This window comes from Aedes aegypti, chromosome 2 (genome assembly GCF_002204515.2).
Source record: "Aedes aegypti strain LVP_AGWG chromosome 2, AaegL5.0 Primary Assembly, whole genome shotgun sequence".
Taxonomy (NCBI): domain Eukaryota; kingdom Metazoa; phylum Arthropoda; class Insecta; order Diptera; family Culicidae; genus Aedes; species Aedes aegypti.
The window spans coordinates 277068292-277082895 of record NC_035108.1 but is presented as its reverse complement, the minus strand read 5'-3'; the positions used below and the strand labels follow the sequence as shown (position 1 = coordinate 277082895).

Genomic DNA, 14604 nt, shown 5'->3' with positions numbered 1-14604 from the left:
CAACGGGAACCTAGATAAAACTTTGTTTGCCATTTATCTCCGTTGAAAACTTATCATTCGAAATTACAATTGATAACTAAATATTAATTATTCAATAGTGGCCCTGTAAAGGGTTGTTGTTTGAAATTGTGCTTCAATGCAATCTAAGCGCCTTCGCCACGGATACGACGAGCCAGCTGGATGTACTTCGGCATAATGGTGACACGCTTGGCGTGGATCGCGTACAGGTTGGTATCCTCAAACAAACCTCTGGAATCGCAGATCGGTCTTAAGGTGACACGGGAGACCATGTTATTTTCCCTATCTTTTGTCTCACTCTAACAATTATCATCAAAACTTTGCAGAAGCAAATCTCTAGTTTTAGTGAACCGATTAAACTGAAAATTTAATGGGTTGTGCACTACATATATATAATGCTAGTGATACATTTTTCGCATCGATATATTGAGTGGTACTTGAGATTAACTTTTCAAATGGAGAGGGTGATTAAAACACCGTCCCGTGGCCTTAATCAAGAAGTCCTGATCGATTTCACCGCCAGCAACAACGATTGCTGTGGCGCACAAGATTCGCAAACTCTGCACCTGTTATGATGTGGAGCTGGGCTTGTCAGATGATTATGGTGATATTTGCGCTGCCGAGATCACTATAATGAATTGTCGGGCTCTACTGGTTTGCTTCTACATTTCTCCGGATACCACAATGAAGCAGAAGAAGTTCTTTATGGCGCGGAACTTCTTCGAGTATCAAAAGGAGACCATGCCAATCATCGTGACAGGTAATTTCAACATCGATTTGAGCAAAGAGGAGAACACAGAGTTAGCGGACTTCATGGACAAGAGCGTCAACCTCAAACTGGCTTCGGAATCCACTAAAGCAACCAATCTTAGTGGATCATGAATTGACATGCAACAAATAATTTGAAAATTGATTAGATTTTTTGTCAGCACCTAGAAATCTTTCATAAGTTCGTGACGGTCCTAAATCAGGAAATAGAAGAAGCTAACGTAATGTGACCAGATGTGTCTCGGAAAAAATCCGGGACGCTTGTCAGATCCCATCCCCAATTAAGCGCAGCCTATGTTTGATGTATAATTTACATTCATATTCAATCTAAGACATGTACTACATATTTATACATATACATATATTTAATTACACCATATAATTAATTGAAATAAAAAGTATTTACACTGTACTGTCAAGGTAAAAATTGCTCTGTCCCGGATAATCCGGGACGTCTGGTCACTTTAAGCTAACGTTATCCAACGTCAACTTGGCGGTCGTATCTCGGAAACAACCTCTTACTTTTTATTCAGGATTATATTGTGAGTCAGATGAATCATGACGAGCTGTCAATGTCATAAACTAATATCGTGGTTAGTTCAAGTATTGGTGTCTGTAGAGAATAGGGTTAGTACTAGCAAGCATGTGTACGATAAAATCAGCGTGTATTTAGAGCGGATAAAAATCATCGAAACGACCCGAATTTAAATGGAAATTAATCTAACACGGAAACCCGAATAGTCTTCGAGTCGTGCGATGTTTAGATCACGACCAATGCTGTCGTGTGAAGGAGAAAAGGAGAGACAAAGAAGGAAAGGAAAGCGATTCAGATTTTGGCACGAAGACCTACGATAATCCTTCGGCTATCGAGATGAGCCACGAGAGCGTGTGCGTATGTGAGTGAGAGAGAGATACAGAGCGATAGCGTGAGAAGGAGACATCGAATCGATGCAACTTGGGCGAAGTGATCGCTCGGGATTTTGCCTCATTCTGTTGGTTAATTTCGTGAAAGTAACACGCTTTTGAGTTTTTCTTCAACGGTAGAAAATATGGCGGGCAAGCGCAAGGAATGCGACAGTGTCTAAATACGTTAAATTATTCTTGTCAATGTTCTTATTCTTCAGCCGTTTTTAGTTTGAAAGACGGGATGTTTTATTTCACTCAATTTTTTAGAAGTTAAAAGGTAATTATGGCAAATGCTGTAGAATAATTTTCCCCTTTTAACGTAAATTTAATTATTTCGAATTTTCTCTGAAATAGTACTCTTTTTTTCGCTCAATGTTGGAAACATAATGATCTGTTATAGCATAGATAATAATTATAATGTATATAGATTCGTTATTGACTTCAGATGAAAAGTATGTTTGACCATAATTAACTTAAGATCAAATGTTCTATAGCCATTCAACCAAATGTCCCTTGACCAAATCTTGTGCTTGTGATCGATTTCTCTTATCTTTGCATCAGTATACGAAACTCAATCGATTTTCGTAACATATCGCGATGCACCATGACGAAGGACGACGATTACTTACCACTGAATCAAAAATAGCAGTTGAAAACAGTCATCCGGGTTAGTAATTAGCTAAAGAGAAAATCAATGAAGAGAAGACGATCACTGCAGTTACGCCCTTATGATACTGAAAACGAAAAACACACTTTCGACCAAATGTCCTAAAGCCGTTCGGGCACCATTACACTTTTTATTATTTCAAAATACCAATGTACTATAGAGTTGTGTTTGATCCTCCGACCTTGACGCTTGCTCCTGTGGGGGCCGGCGATGAGGGCAGGATCAAACATGTCGCGCATCGGTCGAGTAAAGTGAAAAAGTGCCGCGTTCGATTAGTTCTTTTTGATCTTTCGACGTTGACGCTTGCTCCTGGGCAGTGCGTCAAGAAAGCCCGAGCAGTCGTCAGTTGTTTTCCCTCTCGGGTCGCGCGCCTATTTTCTCTGAGTGCTTTTATATAGCCGAGCAAACGAGTGAAGCTGAAAGTGGATTGTTGCTGCTCAAGGATGACGAATCAATTGGTGAGCTCGTTTCATGCTACTATTCTAATCTTTAAAATATGTATGACTGCACCTTTAATCGTTACAATGGTGAGACGTACACACTTAGGGCTCATTCACATATTTCATAACGCTGAAGGGGGTGGGTGGGTGTCTTCAAGATGTTACAGGTCATACAAAATTCGGAAAATATTCTTACAAAATGCGTTATGAGGGGGTGGGTGGGTGTTGCCGGCGCCGTTATTGACCATGTATAAATAGAGGCACTGAATTATGCACACTGAAGAAGATTATGGCCAATCCCAGCCGATCTTCTAGTTGATTCCTTGTCCATTTTCACTGACTTCGATCAATCACGGAATAGCAACCATTGATATGTGTAGTCAGTATAAGCTAAGCTAAGCTAAGCAAAATACCAATGTACAATATTTTTATGATCGTTGATTGTACCGCCAGGGATTTCTCGAGTTAATTTCCAGGGATCCATCCATCCATAGTTCTAATCTACAAAAATGGACTGAGAGACATAAACATAGTGAATCAAAGACGAGTTTCTCAAAATCGTCGAATGGTTCATACGCATTTTTTCAATGTTATATTGACTAATATTTTGAACGGGCTAATAGTGACATAGGTGCATCTAATAGACATGAATCAGCTAATGTTTGCCGAATTGTCAATTTCATTGCTTATTTTACTGTAAACTAATGAGTTCACTGATAAAAATAATAATTTAACCCTCTAATACCCAAGTTTTTATTTTCGATCTTAATATCATTTTTAGTTATCTAAAATCGTTCTAAACACGTGTTGGGCAATGATTTATTTTTATTCGCAAATCTATGAATTTTGGTTTTTGATTTTTATAATTTTTATTTTTTAACATCCCTATCCTTTTTCATTTTTTCTTGAAGCCTCTTCTAGTTACTGATTTTTGGCAATAAAAAAAAATTTTTTTCGGTACTTTTAAAAATAATAAATTTTAAATATTTTTTGAAAATATTTTTATTTTCCGTGTAACTAACGGAAAAACAGGTTTGAAATTATTTTAATACCACCAAGCTCTTCTTCTGTTATAGGTTAATAGTAGAAAAATATAAAATTTACGATATTTATATTACACGTTAAGTAAACCCCAGGCATTTGTAGGTTATATAAGAATACAATTTTTCAAACAATTTTCAAAAATACAAAAAAGTTTCAGAAGTCATAAAAAACTTTTCTTATATGCGTGTTATGAGTCAAGGTTCAAGCCAAAAATTGAATCATTTTGATTTCCGAGCTACGAAAAGATACCCAAAATTCCAAAGTGTACCTAGTCCAAAGAGGTTGGGTATTAGAGGGTTGACATTTTCAATGTTTTTTTCCATGAGATTGAAAAAAGTTTTCGCTTTAAACATCAAACATCGCTCATTTTTTTGACATTCCGGCTGTGAGAGTCCTCAAAAGTACAAAAAGCTGAGAAACAGGCTTTGTAACCCTTGGAACGTAGAACCAGAAAGAAGAAGAAGAATAATTAGTAGTCAAATGTATGATTTCCCAACGAAGGCATCTGAGTTAGTTTCACTGGTTTCGAGCTAAGAAATTGTTACTACAGTGTCTAAACTAGACAACAAAATTGAGCCACAACTGATACCTCATTTTGGTATTCAAATTCATATCACCCAGCATCCATTTATTATGTTGGAATTGGAATGTTTCTACCCCTCCTCCCGCCTTCGTAACGCTTTATGTAAGAAAATTTTGAAAAATCTTGCATGAATCGTAATGCTTGAGATTACCTCCTCTCCCCTTCAAGCGTTACGTAATTTGTGGACGGCGCCTCAATAGTATTAACCTTGATCAAAACGTAATGTTTCTATGTTCTACACGGGTAGAAATCAGAATCCAAAAACAAGATTATGACTCATGATATCATGATTCTAGTGTGTTTTCATCTTATGAAAATACACCATGATTTGGACTAATGATATCATGAGTAGGATTGCCGTAACGCAACACACGCGTTAGGTTTATGTTGCTGATTGCTCGGAATCATGATTCAAATGCCAAAAATGCTGAGTCGCGCATCCGTTTATAATCGACAAAATAAAAAAAAAGGTAAAAATAGCATACATTGAGATTCGAGCCAAGAAGCTTCCGATTGTAAACCACGCACTCTACCACTCATCCGCTTCGTCCAGTGTTTTCATACTGGATGTTACGCTTATGAGGAATCATAATTATGACTCCAGGAACCATGATTTGTGATCCTGATATTATGACTTAACCAATTTATAAATTTCATGATTTGTAAATCATGGTTTGGGGATCAGATTTTTATCCGTGTAACATGAGGGTAAACCATGATGAACAATTTTATATTCTAAATAGACTGACAAAATCGGGGGCTGACAAAATCGATACCTCGATTTAGAGGACATTTTGGAAGAAACATTCGTTATTATTTGGTTTCATTCAATTTAACACTTCCATAGCTTTATGTTACATGTCTCCCTTGAAAATCAAACTCTCTTGAGAAGATTCTATACCTTAACTCCGAATTTCATTAATCCGAGTGTCATCACCCTGAACGCACTATTACACTGAATGCTATTGTCCCGAATATATAATTACCTTGTATAACATTGTCCCGTGATAATGGAATTCGAGTAATGCCATGCTAGAAACTGGAACTTGCGGAGATGGTCTTCGGGTATTCGGGGTAATGGAATTCAAAGTCAAGGGGTATAATTTTGAAAATATATATAAAATATGGTTAAAACAGAGTTGTTCATGGATTCTACGTAAATTCTAGTTTTGGTTACAGGAAAATCATAAATTGTTCTGTGGCCCTGTTGATAACCTGCTGGTTTGCATACCAAAATATGGTTTTAATCCTACACAATCGGAAGATTTCCATGTAAACTTTTATTTGTTTTCGATCGCAGACTGTGCTTTTGAAGTAAAGACTCACCAGCTGCTATGACTCATCACAAACGAAAAAAAAATCATAATTTGGGAGCCTCACAAAGTTTTCCAAATTGACAAAGACAAACATTTAAAATTAAGCTCTGTAAATGCTACAATTTTGAACTCCATTAAACAAAATAACAACGAATGTTCTAAACTTTGCATTGTTTTCTTCCATTCTGTATCGCTGCTTTCTACGTTGTTAATTTTATTTTATTCCATACACTGCTATCCATAACCGAAAACTTAACTCGTAAAGTATTCCTTGGCATATACTTCGCTTCGATGTACAACAGGTAACAATCAATTGCATGTTAAATAAACTGAATCGTGAGTACATGGGTTCACCAAGCTAGCCTGAATATTGTGCTACAATAACTAATTTGGTTACATGATGAAATTAGCTCCGTAATGCCTTAAAACACTTGAGCCTATGAAAAATCAGTTAATTGTGAAATACTTTGGCGGCATATAAGTGCAATGTGCCATTGAAAACATTTGAATAAGCTCAAAGGTATACACTGAAAATATATATTTTTTTATATTACGAAATCGTTCGTTTGAACTACGAAATTATTCGTTGTTTTCTGCAACGAAACAATTTCGTAAAATGTATGCAACCAGTTTTGTAATATGAATCAAGCTCGAAATCAAAACAAACAATGATTGTTATAATGTACTAAACATTTCGTAATCGAAATTCGTTTGTTTCGTATTCAGAACGAACATTTATACACGCTTCTGCTTACCTTCCTCGGCTGCGGTCGTGTCATTTTGTATTTTACGAAATGTGTCTACGAAACCTTTCGTTGCAGAAAACAACGAATGATTTCGTAGATTAAACCATCAGTTTCGTAATACTAAACAATTCGTAATACGAACAACACGATAACGCACATCTACGAATTGTATATCGTACATCTTACGATTATTTCGTAAAGTCACTGAATCGCGAAATTCTGTCAAGTACAAATAATTCGTACAATGAATGAAAAAAGCGTTATATGTACGAAATTTTGTTTTACGAAATGCATTTTGGATAAAATACGAAGAGATGTTTTCAGTGTAAGAATGCCTAATTAATCTATTGGAAATTAGTGTTTTCAATGGTTACACTTCCAAAAGGACGTAACTCCAAATTTTGTCTATCTTTTCATTCAAAACTCCTCCTAGAAGTTACAAATAACTATCTAAACCAACTTTGATTCAATTTTTAATATTATATCTATTCTACCATTTAATTCCACTAGAGTTTGTATCCTTTGACAGATACGCGTATCTGTCAAAGGATACAAACTCTAGTGGAATTAAATGGTATAGTACTAAATTCGGTTTTTTCATCTACTTATAGGTATTCTATTAAACGGCTCAAAGATATATTATAATATCTATTCTGATAATCACGGCCAATGGAAACTCGTTCAAATATCTCAGATTTCCTTAGAATTAGTGGACTTACACATTCGAAAAGGCGTTACTTCAAAACAGGCCCTACGATTTTTTTAAAATTTCACCCAGACATGCAGCTTAGCTATAGAAATCGACTGGTGAGCACAGATTTGATGGAGATTTTTTTCTGATAATAACGGTCAGGGGAGCCGGATTATCTTCAGAATCCTAAGCAGGATTCGTTTAAGAATCCTGAACAGGCTCGTGAAACGGAATGTCTTCAGAATTCTAAAAAGTATTGGGCCGCAAAATGGTGAGTCGACAATCAGGAAGGAGCGTCCAACACAGCTCTGGTCCTCACAAGTTCCTACCTCGCGCTTCCACGGGTCAAATGATGACAAAGACCGCCAGCTAAGGGTTGCGTACTTAGCTGGTAGTGCAGCCTGGACACTGTTGTCCTTCTGACATCAGCTAGAGTGAGGAGGTGCGTTCTGAGCGTCTGTACACCAGGAGGTGCGGCTCAAATAGCGTCTGTTCTGGTATCCAGCGGCTGAGTACGAAACGCTGTATCACGTCAGCTACACCTAAGATGGCAGTCCCATCAACGTGATGTAGGTAGCGCGACCCCGGTAAGGTAACATACCGAATTCATTATCCACCACGAAAAATGGAGAAAGAAGAAGAAACGAACGTTATTTTCGGCAACCGACCTGGCAACGAAATAAGGACTATGATTGGAAACTCGGTACCTGGAACGTCAGGACCTTAAATAAACCTGGACGAGTGAGCCTTTTGGCTCGTGAATTGCGAAAAGTTGGCGTGTGCGTGGCTGCTATTCAGGAAGTGCGTTGGCTAAGATCTAGAGAACGTGAATTCAGAGCGGTAGACCCCGTCGCTAACACCGCTTTCAAATACAACATCTACACAGCGATGGCGAAAGCTAATGGGGATTTTGACGGTTCGATTGGCGGCTTACCGCCTACTCGCATTTCTCCCTTTCAGGATCTCTACTCACAACAATAATTATTTAACACAAAACTAATATCAGATGGGCCGCCATTCTGTGGAGTGGTGTGGCCCCTCCCTTTCCTTGTTTTCTTATCTTTCCAGAACAACCGAAATGAAGAAGGAAACCTCCAAACCATTGTGGAGAACATTTTGTTTTTTGATTACATTTTGATTACATGGATAATAATAACTATTTACACCCTGACAGAACTGCCTATCTCAAAAATAGGTAGAAGGGCGGGACGATGGTGCGAGCCTACCCACTCTGTCATCGGTGTGCGTCGGGCGTGCTAACTGGTATAGCATAGCCTATGGGGCTCTGCCTGCACAAATCATGTTTTCTTTCACTTTTTGTGAATTGCTAACAACAATGCCATTAATGCAGTGCAGAACCTCATAACGCCTTTTTCGGTAAACGTATTTCCCAGCGTGGGGTTTATAGGGATGTTTGTGTAAACAACGCAGATTGGCCATGGCTAGGGGGTGCGTTGATATTAGCAGATTAGCAGATCTTCAGAATTCTAAAAAGTATTATCTTCAGAATCCTGAACAGAATTCTCTTCAGAATCCGGAGCAGCATTCTCATCAGAAACCGGAGCTGAATTCTCCACAGAATCCTGATCTGTTCAGAATCCTGAGAAGGATTCTGTTCAGAATACAGAGAAGGATTCTGTTCAGAATCTTGAGAAGGAATATGTTCAGAGTACTGAGCAGAATTCTCTTCAGAATCCTGAGTGGGATTCTCTTCAGAATCCTGAGTAGGATTATATTCAGAATCCTGAGTAGGATTCTCTTCAGAATGCTGAGAAGAATTCTCTTCAGAATCCTGAGCAAGATTTTCTTCAGAATCCTGAGCAGGATTCTTTTCAAAATCATGAGCAGGATTCTTTTCAAAATCATGAGCAGGATTCTTTTTAGTTTCTTTTTCTTTTTCTTTTCTTCTCTCCCACGGGAGCAAGTGACAAGTTCAAAGGATCAAACACTACTAACGAATCGCTGCATTTTTTCATTACTAGTTGAAGTCATGAATTAAATTCTTGAAGAAATTGCTATATCACTAAATGAAGTTCTGAAGAAATCTTTTATGTAATGCCTGAAGGAAACATTGGGCAAATATCTTAATATGTTTCTGATGGAATTTCTGGAGAAATGCATACATACGAACGGTAATACATGAGCATGAGCATAGATGACCGTACAATTCGTAGTAGCTACTCCGTGATTGACCAGAGCAATTGAAGTTGCACAGAGATTTAGTGAATGGGGCTTGGAATTAGCTTACATATAAACGGTAGTACATGCCGTAACTTAAAAAAAAAGTTTAGTAATGTACGTCGCGAAATATGTAAAAGGATTCTTTGAAACCTCATTTTAAGTTTTCTATTTTGTGGTTATTTCTTGATTCTTGATAGTCTCTTTTTTAGGCATGAAGTCTCTAAAGTTACTGTTTTTAATACACTCAGACCTCAGTCGCTAGGTATCAGCTTTTTGTCTTTTATATGCTCTTAGGATTCATCACCAAAATCCTTCAGTAATGCTCACAAGAGTATTCCATAGGTTTTTTTCCTGGAATTACTCCAGGGACTCTTTCAAGGATTTTCCAGAGAGCATTAAGATGATTTCTCCATGTATTCCTACTAGAATTTATCTTTGTTCTTCCTAAATTTCTTCATAGTTTCCATCACAAATTTCATCAAATGTTTCAAGTAGGGGGAGGTCCCCCAGTGCCGGACAGCACCCAATACCGGACAAAGTCGAAAAATTGAGAAATCATGGTACAATTAAGATGGTGTATTAGTAGAAAAGGAAGCTATTATGAAGATTAATGTTTGCGTAGAATAACACATACTTGAAATATGCATGCCTTTTTAAAAAAGTTAAAAAGTTTGAAAATTTTGAAAAATTTGACGTTTTGCCTTAATGTTGAGCCTATTTAGTAATTATTTAAGATATGAAAAAATAATTTGAATCACGCAAGCATGTTCGAACCTTATCCTTATTTGATAGTATGAATGTATTTTGTACTAAAATTGATTTCCGGATCGTGTCCTGCATTGGGTGCTACCTTTCAAGATCGATCAGTTTGGTTCTAAAATACATCATCAAAATGCAATGTCAAAATTCATATTTATATTATCAAATCTATTTTTGTACACTATAAAAATGATAATATTTATCATAAATGGGTAACACGAGCACATGCAACCAATATTTTTCGAATTATAAATTTAGTGACTTAAGTGTCCGGTACTGGGGGATCTCCCCCTATGCATTCTTCCAGAAATTCCTCCTTCCTTTTGTAATATTTATCAAAAAAAAAAACCATTCAGCTATTTCTTTGATAATTTTTATTCCCTGGAGAACTTGTTATTAATATTCGTGCCTGGATTTCTCTGGATTCTTCCAAAATTAACCCAAAAATTCCGCAAGAGACTATTTCTGGATTTTGTACAACGATTACAACTGGAGATATTAAAATCAAATAATATCCAAATATGAATCACTAAATAAAATCAATAATTTTATTTCTGTTTTGTCGTTTTGCAGCCCTGGACACATATTACTCCATCGCGCGACTTCATCTGAGCATTCCTACCTCCAAAGAAGCGTACATCATACTGAGAGATCACCCCCTCCTAAGTGTGACGTTGCCCAGGAGAGAAAACTCCACAGAACAATTTTGCTACAGTATCGAAAGTCCCACTGAGCCGTACCTGAAAGTGAATGACACCTCTGGCGATATTTGGCTAGCTTCACATTTTCTCGACCTGCGGTCCCCGACGGAATTTATCATCACGGCCCACACCAAACAAGGAGGTGCAGCTCTACGACGACTCAGCTTGACCATCACTCCCATTCCGGCGGGAAACATTTCTCTTTCGCGCTTTTGTGAGGAGCACACTGACAAAATTTGCTTCTGGGACCGGGCTATTTACAAAATTCAGGAAAACGAATCACCTGGCTTCGCGATTGGGCCCCTCGGAACCGACCTGTATCAGAAGCTGTGTCGGACACATTCCGTCAGCTATCAGCTCAACAACGCAACCAATTATCTGCTGGCATCCAACGGATCCCTGTCCAGTCTCATCAAGCTGGATTACGATTCCGCTCATCCGGGTGCTCTATTGAAAGCCAACGTTCGCTGCACGGTCCGATTCAGCGGAAACGATGTTCCTGTGCAGTTTGACAAAACCGTCGACATCAACGTGCTGGATCGGAACGATAATCGACCACGCTTGCAGCACACCAATGACACACGCATCGATTTGCTTCTGGACGACCCACATATTAATGAGGTGAGTAGATTTGGTGATTACATTACTAAAACGGGATCGTGCCGTAAAATTCGGATGTAGGGTAATTTACGGCTTCAGTTTTTGGTAATTTATATTGAATGTAAAATTTACTGTACGGGGTTTGAAAAATCTCGTAAATTGCCTTACTTACTTGATGGACCCTTAAGATTTTTTAGCGTCTGCTAGAAAACTACATTCGAAGGGACATGAATGGAAGTCAGAAGCACTAAATTTCATCTTTCGTACATCCACATTAATAAAAAAGAACCAATCCTTTGATTGAAATAGGTTCAATACTCTACGACCAGATTGCCGACGTTGGAGGCTATTGGCACAATTCAGCACATCGAACGATAAATTAATCTCGCCGAGCGCTGCTGAAAACTCAACCCCACTGGGGCCTGCTACTAATCTAACAGGGTACGGAAAGGAACGCAATATGCCTATTGGAACGATAAAATGCAGCCACTAAGTGTGTGTGTTTGCACGGGGAAACACTAACCCCGCACCACGGTCTTCCGCTTCTTCGTTGCAATTAGATATACAGTCACCATCGCAATAAAGGGCCCACTTGTGTGTTACCACGCAAATGGGTGGAAATCGTATGCAAAACGAAAAATTCTTTAGATAAAATTTATGTACCATCAGTGCACCAGATTCCGTCATTTAAGGGAAGTTATGTGGTTAAATGTTTATTATAAAATAACTATTGTGTCGATCAATACTATTTTTATGTCACAATTTGAAAAACTTTCATAAAAAAATATTTAATTGCATTTGTTACTGCAACTGAGTGTTCCTATTTCCGCTCACGGTAAACAGATTTCGTGACGAACTTACTAAAAAATGCATTATTTCGAATTTCGTTATTTATCCTGATATTTTTTGTGGTCAAACCATAGCTACTACTGCAATAAAGAAGGCTGTATACTAAAATCGACATTTCTTTAAAATTTTGTTTAATTTTTTGCATGAGCGGTTATTGGAACACACAAAAATACCTAGTGACCCAATAACCGCTCACGAGGCCTTGTGTTTTCAATACAAAGAATTATTTTATCAAACGAAAATAATGTAAGCGGACTTCATTTGAAAGTTTTTAATATTGCTAGAATATATCCGTGCGAAAAATGTTGGTTTTTGAAACGAAAAATCAATTTTTACACTAGTGAGCGGAAATAGGGGCATGAGCGGATACTGGTGCACTGATGGTACTTCAACGTTGTCTTATTGATTCATAGCAAAGAAAGTTTTTGTTTTAGAACTAATTTTTGATTTTCACAAAAACAAAACATGTGTATACAAAATAATATTAATTTTAACCCTGCTGGTAGTTCTTTCACTTAGCAACATTTTACTTTCATTTGGCTAAAGTTTTTTTGTCAGAAACATATTGTTTAAGACCTTTGGGAGTCGTTTGGTAGCCATTCATGATACTTTTATGGTGATGCGCAGATGCAGTGGTATATTCGGTCTACTGTGGGCCAGTTTTAAATGCAACATGAATTCCTTCCCCTTTCGCTCATTGGTCTGCGTTCTGATGTGGCAGGCGCAATTTTGGACAAACATTTCAAAAGGGCACATCGACATTGGTAAACATTGACTTTGCATGCCGCTGATGTGCCCAATTCAACTCGATCACGCTCACCAATACCACTATCAGGAATCAGCTAACACCAATCTTTCTGATAGTGGTGTTAGTTTGCATGGGCGGGCTAAAAAGGGCTCAACAGCAACGTTTCTGAGAAAAGGCTCAAGACCTCTTGGGCCCTTTTCAAATGTTTGTCCAGAATTGTTGTCTTTTTCTTTTCTTTTTTTTTAATTTCTTCATTAGTATCGTCCCAAACATTACTGTGTGGCACTGAATAAACATTGTTATGGATCTTGGCTTGATGGGCGACAATCAAAAGCCTATAAGAATAATGTAGCATTGAATCGCACATCAAACGATCTAGTAGGCATAGAACAACTTCGACGACTCACTCCTATAGTAACATCAGAGTGAAATGTCAAATTCTTCGTGGGGCTCCCGTTTGCTCACTTCGATACAGAACTCCACATTTGGCGATCCTGCCAGGAGTTTAAAACTAATTTTCGTGTTCCTCGAGAGCCTGGATTTGTTAGCAAACGGGAGTGTCCACAGGAAAATGTGTTTGTTCAGACACCGTTAGTGAAAGTCAGTGGTTGTGGAGTGATTGTGGAGTGAATTTTCAGCCTGAGAAAAATTTGAAAAAAGAAGGATTTCTGTAAGTAGGGAAAAATATTGTTTTCTGAGAACAGTTAAAAAATACTACGGCTGACTGAGGAGACAAGGTGAGAAAATTATTTAACCGCTGCACTACACGTTGAGCCAGTATTTCTTGCTCTAAACCAGCATCTTCTCAACAGTTTCAGTTGCGCAAGAGTGCTTTTGAAGGGTTTTCTTTTGTTGTGCTTGAAAAAAAATCAAACAGATTGATTTGATAGAAATAGTCGAATATACATGTTTGACAAAAGTACATAAACTATTTCAGTACAATTTAATCAATTAAAAATAATATTCATTTTAAAAACCCTAGGGCAAATTCACCTCAGATACAAAGTAAACATTCTGCCAAAAACGGGAACTTATTTTATAGCATTAGTTTATTGAAAAAAAATGTAAGCTTAATGGAAAGAGAATTCTAGAGCAAAATTTGTAAAATGAATTTGATATGTTTCGTAGCATTTTGAAATTCTTTTCTAGCATGTGTGCTGTTTTTATCGTCGATTTTGTCGTAGTATATTCATTTTAATGGCTATTTTAGAGATAACTTTCCGTTTTATGGTTGAACAGAAAGCTACCGCAGCTGTCATATTATTGATTTCACGTAGCATCATCAATCGAATGCAAGAATACTTTGGAAACCACACCGATGACTGTTGTTTTTTGCTGTTTTATGCGCATCTTGTTATTCTACTTTGTTGTGATTGAATGATTTAATTATGGAAAGATTCTCAAGCCTGCGATAGATCAATGCGGCTACCGCAGGACGGAATATGTCCAAAAGGTCCGTACAATTACAAATCCCTTCGTATTTAGTATTTCGAAAGAAATTATTTGTTTACTTTTTGTGGTTATATTTCTATAGAATTGAAATAAATCGAATGAAAATTGAATGTTGGTGAGTCTGAAAGATTGTTG

At 37.5% G+C, this 14604-nt stretch overlaps 1 protein-coding gene across 1 annotated transcript in view; it reads left to right on the top strand.

The window, feature by feature from the left end:
• The first annotated feature begins 1657 nt into the window (after positions 1–1657).
• The window catches only part of LOC5568762, a 77275-nt gene continuing 64328 nt past the window's right edge, over positions 1658–14604 (top strand). The window contains exons 1-2 of the mRNA XM_021839572.1: positions 1658–1682; positions 10693–11441. Of these exons, the coding sequence (XP_021695264.1) occupies positions 1658–1682; positions 10693–11441 (774 nt within the window). The remainder of the gene's footprint in view (positions 1683–10692; positions 11442–14604) is intronic.